At 26.8% G+C, this 9,648-nt stretch overlaps 1 protein-coding gene across 1 annotated transcript; it reads left to right on the forward strand.

Annotated features, from left to right (window-relative positions):
- The first annotated feature begins 4,357 nt into the window (after positions 1-4,357).
- LOC130808547 (uncharacterized) lies at positions 4,358-4,870 on the forward strand. The gene has a single exon (XM_057674008.1). It carries the CDS (start codon positions 4,358-4,360, stop codon positions 4,868-4,870), a length of 513 nt encoding a protein of 170 aa, XP_057529991.1.
- The last annotated feature ends 4,778 nt before the right edge of the window (positions 4,871-9,648 follow it).

The following is a 9,648-nucleotide window of genomic DNA, read 5'->3' on the forward strand; positions in this document are numbered from 1 at the left end:
GAAAATAATATCTATAATTATTAAAAAATAATATTATTAACACTACAAAAATTTGTTGATTATTATTGTGATCTTTAGTTCTAGAGAATGATCACAGATATATAATAGTGAGCTCATTTAGGTTAGTAATTATTATTATATGATATATTTAAACAATAATAATAATAATAATAATAATAATAATAATAATAATAATAATAATAATTATTATTATTATTATTATTATTATTATTATTATTATTATGATATTTACAGCCCTTAGAGTTGTACATAAAAATTAACAAATTTTATCTATTATTAGTAATTTTAACTTTTTAAGAGAATCTAATTTAGAAATTAGAAAAAAATTAATATTTTATATTATTTATTTTTACTTTCCAAGAAAGAATAAATGCTAAAGTAATAAAGTATAATTGAATTTTTATATTTTCAAAGCAAAAATTATATTAAATAACATAAATAAAATACAAGATTCTATCTTATATACAGCTCTTAAGACTCTATATATTATTTTCCTTTTTATTATATTTATGGATTGTAATTATACTAATTGATTATATTTATTGAAATATTCAATGATTCATACTCATTTAAAGTAGTATATTTTTAGAGTAAAGTAATAAAACTAATTCTTCAATTAGCTCTATGATTCATACTATCTTGGTTGGCCCCATTGTAGAACTTTTATTTTAATAGTTTGACATACTTTCCGCATATTTATTTTCTCAAATTAAGTCCTTTACGCTTTTTATGTACTTAAAGAATTATATTTATTGTTATAATTTTTAATGTTATTTTATTATTAAAAGTATAACAATATGTTCTGAGAATTGAACTTATCGTTTTTCAAATGAATACTCGATATAACCTTTAACAATGAAGCTTTTTAATTATTTTGAGTTGTTTTCAAAATTCAAATAAATTACATCTAGTATTAATTATTACAGACGCATATGCTGATATTTATCACATTGTCAAATAAATTAAGCATGATACTTGATATCTTGAGATTACTTTATTTTCATAAAATTATGAAAAAAAAAACTCCATCCCTCAATTCTTTTTTGATATTTGTATTTATCTTTTGTATATATAGTTTCAAAACAATAATTGATCCTCAATATTTTTAAATACACATTTTAAAATATAAATTTGACAGTAGTTTATTTTATCTTCAATGTATATCTTAAAAATCATAATCAAATTAAGTCGAATTTTATCGCAGTTAGAAAGTAAGTTTCACTTTTTCAAAACAATAACCCTCCCTCTTCCAACAGCTTATCTTGCGCGCAATTGAAAATTTTCAATTATAATCAATTAGAATTATTAGAATCAAATGAACATTTTGAAACGGATATTTTAAAATCAAAATTTTCAATTTGTAGAGTGGATATTTTAAACTGGAAGAAGATTTTTAAATAAAAGAAGTATAATTGGTATAGTTAAATGAGATTAATTATAACATTTTTCTTGCTCACGGCCCCATATAACAACCTAGCTATTCCAACTCGCATCTCAATAGCTTGATGAGAATAAAGCATACTTGTGGGTTGGACAATAATGAAAGGATATTATTACCCTTTTACTTTTTGATATTTAAATTTACATTTATCAACATAAGTTTTTAGTAAAGTTGGTTTCTGAAATTTTTAGTTGAGCTGGTTCCATAATGTAGTATCAGAGCAAAAATGATAAGAGATTACGAGTTCAAATGTACCAGGTGTGAGAGTTTGTGCTAAATTCATACTTCTAACCCAAAGGGTTCTCACTTAAATGGGCGTATTAGAGTATAACATTATATTATGAGACCTCAGCCATTAACTTAAGCTTTTAAAGTTGGTTTCTTAACATAGGACAATATATATGATCTCTTCCAAGTTATTATCAATTTACTTTTATTATATTTTTAGCTTAATTAGTTTTACTCATCACTTGCTCGTTTACACTTTTTCACAAAGAAATGGATATTATTATTTTCATTAGTTAAATTTCGAATTAGAGTTGTCATTTTCGCCACCTATAAAAATAATTTAGATTTTGAGGATAAAATAGGCAACATGCATGAGAACCAAATTGAAGATTTGCGCGCAACATACTTGTAGAAATGATAATCATCGATTATGACTATAACTATGTATTTCAATTATAACAATGTAGACTTTTAATCTCAAAAAATTAAAATCACATCATATTGATATTAATTTTATCCAATCAATCTAATTAATATTTTTATCAGTTTCTTCTATTATAGATAACCTTATTTCTTAATATAGTATTTTGTAAGTCAATGGATTCACCTACTATTTTGACTGAATTGTACTTATCTAAGGTGTTTGCTAAAAATAGTATCAAATTGCATGTTTAGCCGTTCAACGGTAGATTAAAGTTGTTGGTGGAATGTTTATCCATTCATAATACATTTTTTTAAAAGGAAAATTTCCACCATCATTTGTTCTTGTGGATAATATAAAACGTTACCACCAACTTGGGTAAATTGTAATTGATTGCATCAAAAAAATATAGTCAAAAAAGTTATATATATATATATATATATATATATATATATATATATATATATATATATATATATATATATATATATATATATATATATATATATATATATATATATATATATATATATATTTATATAATCTCTTCCAATAACGGCTACTAATAATACATTATTCATGCAATTCCAAATGCTTTCGACATGCATTAATAATACCTTTATATATACTCGATCATTTTATCCCGAGAAATTGAGGGTTTGCCCAATGTCTTCATAGACTAGATTGTGATATTTGCAAACTAGTTTAGAATATTTAGTTATGAACATACTTTTTTAACCTTAGTATCTAGGCGTTTTTATTGAGTCAGGAGACTTTTTGGCCGCATCATTTTTTTAGGCGTTTTTATTTAGTTAGGAGACTTTTTAGCCGCATCATTCTTTATAGATATGGGTTGTTGTCTTTCATCCCTCCACAAAGCTTGATTATAGTTTTTATGAGCGGGATATATTAGGTATAATGATGATATGTCTTCTCTTATTATGTGTGCCTTGCTACTAATCTAATTTTGTCTTGGTTTTATTTTCATTTCCAGGTTCTCTTCAGCCGATAGTCTTGCTAGCCGTTTTCTCGCGATCAACTATAATAAGAGTATTTGATTCTCGTATTCAATCTCTTTTCGAACTCTAATTATAGTTTCTATAAATGAATAACAAAGAATTCATCAAAAATGACTTAAGAATGACTTATTTTTTTTTATCTATCCTTCCATTTAAAGAAATTACATGTACAGAGTTTTAATCATTATTGTGTCTTGTAATGACATAAAGGATTATAATGTACTTTAATTTTGATTTCAGTTGATTTCTTGCATTAAGGATCCTTAATAACAAAAATATGTAGAATAAACATGGCTAAAAAACATAGATTAAAATATATAAAGGGTGGCTTCCACTATTAAGTTTCCATTTTATTTTTAATATTATTCATCCATCAATTATAAATAAAATTTATAAGTTAATACATAACTAAATGAAATTTTATTTGAATTTTTTATAATACGTAATTAAAGATGTTAAATGTTGAATTAGTATATTAAAGAGAGCGCAAAAATCACTTAGTATATAGGAAGAAATGGAGTATTCAGAAAGCGGCAAGGTTATAAATTTGTTTTCTTGGATAACAACTAAACATAACAAAGATGAATTAAAATTAAATAGAGTTTTAATTAAAAGAAATTGAATTTATTAATATTATTAGATGTTTTAAGTTGGTAGCGCTAAGGATTATGCATAAGAAGTTTAAAAGGAAATATAACATGCCAAATTCTAATTTCAACAAGATGGATCATATCAGAACTTGAATTTGACTAATTTGTTCTATCTTAGATTTCGATTTATCTATTATCGTAATTTATCTAAATTTGAAAGATTTTATTAAATCAATAATATTTTCTAAATTCATCATCCTTCAAATAAATAAAATATGTGTGATACGAATATATGATATTGTTATTCTTATTCATGGTCTCTTACAAGTTAGACAAATTTTATTTGAATTATAAGTTAGAATAACAATTTCGCCTTTTATTTTACTTTTCAATGGAAAAACTATAAATTAGGAAATTTTTTTGCATCCTTATTTTCGACGTAAAACTCAAGTTTCTTTTAAGAAAATAGACACATTAAAAAGTTTAAAAATAAGAGTGATGCAAAAGTATGTGGGAACTATAGAGGGATCAAACTTCTAAGTCACACATAGTTTCCACTATGAAACTGTGGAAAAGAGTGATTGAGAAAAGAATTAGATGAGAGACGGTAATTAGAGAGCGAAAGAAGGATTTGCATATGGTGTTCATTGACCTGGATAAAGCGTACGATAGCATACCACGAAGCATCGTTTGGGATAACCTCAAGAATAGAGGTATTTCACGAAGGTACATTAAGGTAATACAGGACATGTATGTCAGTGTGTCGGTTAACATATATACACCGATAGGTATGATAGAGTCTTTACCAATTAAAGTGGGACAGCATCAGGAATCAGCACTAAGTCATTTCATTTTTACGGTCATTATGGAGGAAATCTCTAAATCCATCTGGGAGACTGTACCATGGTGTATGCTTTTTGCTAATGATATAGTTTTGGTCGCAGAAACCAAGGAGGAGGCTAATAGTAAATCGAAAGAGTGGAGGAAAGTCTTGGAGGGTAGGGGGTTGCGCATAAGCCGTACGAAGACAGAATACTTGCGATGCAATTTCAGTGGGACACAATCGATAGGGGAGCTAGAGGTGACCATAGGGGGAGAAGTATTTACGTACGTCCAAGTTCAAATATTTGGGATCGGTGATTCAGAGTAATGGGAGAGATTGATGGTGACGTTACTAATCAGATACAAGTGGGTTGGCTTAAGTGGCGAGCAGCAACCGGGGTGCGTTGTGATAAAAAGTTTCTGATGAGATTAAAAGGTAAATTTCACCGCATTGCAATCAGACCGGCGTTGTTGTATAGGACAGAATGTTAGCCCGTAAAAAAGGTTTTCTAACAGAAGATGGAAGTAGCAGAAATGCGTATGCTGAGGTAAATGTGTGGTAATACTATGATGGATAGGATAAGAAATCAGGAGTTCGGGGAGAAGTTAGGGGTTGCACCTCTCTCCGCAAAGATGTGGAAGAACAGGTTGAGATGGTTTCGGCATGTGCAGAAAAAGACCCATGACGCCCCGGTAAGAAGGATCGAATGCATTATAGTGGAGGGCAAAAGAAGTCGAAGAAGACCTAGGAGAACATGGGAGGAGCATATTAGAAGTGACTTGCATGAACTTCACCTGTCCAAGGACTTGACCAGGGATAGGGCAGTTGGCGACGCCTTATCCACGTCTTAGATTAGTAAACCCATCCCTTTGACCCATCGTTTGTTATTGTTCGTTGCCTTTGATTATTGCTCTTTATCTCTTTCTTTACTTTTATCTTTATTTTTAGTTATTTGTACGTATTCTATTTATTTTATTTGTAAGTTGCACGTTTCTCTATCTTTGAAGACCTTTTTCGAGCCGAAGGATTCTTTGACCGCACTCTCCTCTATAGATATGAGTTGTTGTCTTTCTTCTCTTCCCAGACCCCGACCATAATTTTCTATGAACGGAATACACTGGATATGATGATTAAAATCCGTTTTTTTAAAAAAATCATTTTGAAGAAACTAAATAAGACAAATAAAAAAATACAAAATCAACCACGACTTTAATGCTTTTTACGTGAACTATTAATTATATACACATTCATATAAATTATAAAGAATGTATAATTAATGAAAAGCACTCGGAGATAAGTAACGTAAGACGCCAAAAATTCTTAGGCCACAATCCACTGATCAAAGTGACTAATAATACCAAATTAATTATTATAAGTAATTAATTAAGTTAAACATTAATTAAGTGAAGAATTAATTGGGATTTGAGAGAATTTAGCGTAACGAACCATAAATGAGTTTAAGAAGAGAGAATTAAGGGGATGCTACTTTACGCATTTGTTGTATGCTTCTTTATTTTATTATTTTTTTTTTTGAAAGGAGTATGCTTCTTTCATTTTATCCTCTAATCTTATTTTGTTTTTCCTAAAATTGGTACACTAAAGAGCTTTGCTAAATTCATCCAATAAAATTGTCTTTTAGAATTTTACAAAACATTGAATATATTTGTTCGAATTCTATTATTCATATGTTTGGCTATATGTATAATTAGTGATAATGAGAAGGATTTATAATGTGAATTTTCATATTATGTATTATGTCATTCCTAAGTAATGAAAATTTAATTATAAAGATATTTTTTTTGTTCGCAAATTTTCATTACCATATTCTTAAATGGTAACGCACTGAAATTAATTTCGTGAAGAAATAAAATTGTTGAAGAAAAATAAACATAAGCATTAAACATGTGAAGAGATATTATAACTAATATTAAACTAACTTTTTATCATCATTTTTACCCTTTAATACTGATTTTTAAATTAACTTTTGAAACTTTAAAATCACTTAAAGTGATCAATGGGTAGATAAAAAAAAAAGGCATAAGTGTGAACCAAGAAAAATATTTGACAGTCCAAAAAAATATAGTAATTCAAGCTTACGCAGCTTCTAATTAGAGCAAGAAGGCAGATTATGCCTTTATTATTACCAGCACAAGATTGCTTTTTGCCTACCAGTCTTGAAATACAGAGCTTAAATTAACCTTTATGTGCATGGTAAGATAATTAAGTTGTACAATAATTTTATAATCAACTATGATTACTCAAACACTAATATTTTCGAATAGCAAATTATTCATATTTATCATCAAATCACTTGTAACTAATTGTAACATGTTATGTGCTAAAATGTAATTATCTGCTGCATATATAATATGCTAGGTGTTATATTATAATATAATGTTTATCAATTATATGTATAAAAAACAAAAAAAATAGTAGATTTGATCTCATACCCAATATAATCACTGCCTTATTTTTACCGATGTTACTTTGATTACGTTTAAGCAAAATCATTGTGTAAATTTTTAACCAAGTCAATCTTTCACCAACTACATAGGTTTTGTTGGTTGCAATAATTTACTACTGGTATTTACATGTAATTTGTAAATATGCCCTGTTAAAAAATTTACTGTGAATTGGTCTTCTCTCAACTGAAGTAAGTACTATTTATTTCATATAGGTTTTGGTAGGGTTATTTTAAAATAAACTCGAAGATTCGATATTTATCAAATCTGATTGAACCTATTTTGACCTAACTTTTAAAATGGATATAGTTTTACGTAAACAAAAAATACTAAATTAACTCGAAATCAACCTGATGACTCGAATAAAATTCTCTAATCCTAATTTGATTCTCACGTAATTCCCTTCCCTTTAGTCTATCATGTAATAATAAAAAACATATATGTAAACCAATTTCTTTCTATTTGTGGAAAGAATGATTAAAAGATACTACATCTAAGTAATTTCACTTGCGAGAAACATCCTCCAATATTCATTTGGTATAATGTCAACACATCGACCTGCAGCTGCCATTGGAATTTTCAATTATAATGGTCAAAGTATGATGATAAAGACTGTAAAATAAATTATTAATTTCAAAATTTCAATTCAGTTAAAAGTTTAAAGTGATAATTAAAACTTTAATATATATTCTAAAAATCAAAATGCCAGATATGATTTCATCATCAATCAATCTTGTTTGACATATCTTATTTTATTAATTTTTATTGAACATTTAAAAATATGTTTAAGTTAAATTTCATTTGATATATCTCATTTAGTATTATTATTACATCAAATTTGTTACTCCCCAAAAAATCAATTTGCAAAAAAATCAATTACTCTTATTCCAAATAAAATATATATACTTATTTGTCTTAACCATTTTACAGCATTTGAGATAAAAATTAACACTAATATTGAAATTCAAACTGTTACTAAATGACACGGACAAAGTATAATGTATTCAAAAAAACATAAGGAATAGTTGATGGTTGAAGAATATTAGCTAAAATCCATAGGCAAAGCTTATTTTAAATTTGACTAACGACACTAGGCATGCCATGGCATGATCTTTATATATTCTATCGTATTCATATTTTAAAGCCTAAAGGCCGACACCCAATTCAGGGTGCTAAGATACATGTACATTGTTACATTTGACTCAATAATATTCTATAGTTTTCCATGTTATATTAAGTCATCTTTGAGGGCTCCTTCTCATCCAATTTTCCCCCACTAATTGTTTGAGATCTCCTTTACAATTATCTATGATTAACATGTACATATATACTTAATTTCCAAAATATATATTACCCTAATTTTTAAGTATTTGATTTTGATAACTGAAATTAAAAATTTTCGAATGAAATAGACTCATTACTCGTCGAACATAAAAAATATTAGCCAACAATGTAGTTGATATAATTGTTTGCCAACAATTATAAATAAGGTTAAAATACATAATAGTTTTTATTCTTTTTTCGTTTTATTTTTTTATAAAATTGAAGACGTAAAATAAATAATTTAATTAAAGCAATGTTAGTATAAGCTAATCCTTAAACAAAATTGTTATAACTATCACTTTGTGCAAAGTGTAGTCCAACGTGCCCAAACCACCTTTGTTGGCAAATATGTCATTGCATTTGTCTAAGTTATATTTCCATATATTGTCCCCTTCCATTTGTATTTTTTTTATTGATGTGGTCTAATTATAAATTTTTAGTTCGTAACAAAAATTATCAGCAAATTGTAGAAATAAGTGGAAGAGATTAATTAATTTGTAAATAAAATTAAAATAAAAAAATTGAACCATTACCTAAAGAAAAAATTTCACAAAGGGAGTGAAACAACCCTAAATGAAATATTAAATACAAATAAAATTCGATATAATATGCACTGTCAATATATTAAAACTTAATTATTTTAAAGTTGCTTCATTACATTGTCTACATTTGGGTGTTTATATGATGAGAAATGTTTTACCAATTAAGATGTAATTAATTAATAATGTAACTTAAGGACATTAACTATAAATAAGTCGGAGATGACGGGAAGCAAGCAAGTAGCCGACCAAAAACATCGGCATGCTAAGATTTGTTATGTAGAGATTAGAGTGGGATTAGGTAATTTTATGTCAAGTAAAGAGTGTTGTTGCATCATTACATAATTAATTATAATATTTGTATTAATCTATTGGCCGGTGTCTAACTTAATTAAAAGATTTGTATTCATTTATTGGCCGGCATCTAACCTTAATTTTACGCATATTAAAATTGTCATCATTATTTAGGAAAATGGTAAATTTTTTATTTAAAAAATCCAATAAATGTTTTATTAATCAAGGGAAATGTCACTGTGAAAAAAATAAAAATTAGTTATAAGTTGGATTATAGTTTTTTAGGTGATGAGTTTATTTAAGTAAGATTTATAACTTTAAAACAATAAATATTAGATTTAGTTCTAAATCTAATTTAAATAAATATATTTAATAAATAACTTTTAAGTCACAGCTAAGAATATATTTAGTGAATAACTTTTAAGTCAAAGTCAACAAAACACTAGATTATACAGTTATCATGAGTAGTTTTTTAATGGTTTTAGCC

This window comes from Amaranthus tricolor, chromosome 3, assembly GCF_026212465.1.
Source record: "Amaranthus tricolor cultivar Red isolate AtriRed21 chromosome 3, ASM2621246v1, whole genome shotgun sequence".
NCBI lineage: Eukaryota > Viridiplantae > Streptophyta > Magnoliopsida > Caryophyllales > Amaranthaceae > Amaranthus > Amaranthus tricolor.

Excerpts from the sequence above, each read along its gene's own strand:
- LOC130808547 (XM_057674008.1), top strand. The coding sequence starts at position 4,358 with ATGGTGTTCATTGACCTGGATAAAGCGTACGATAGCATACCACGAAGC.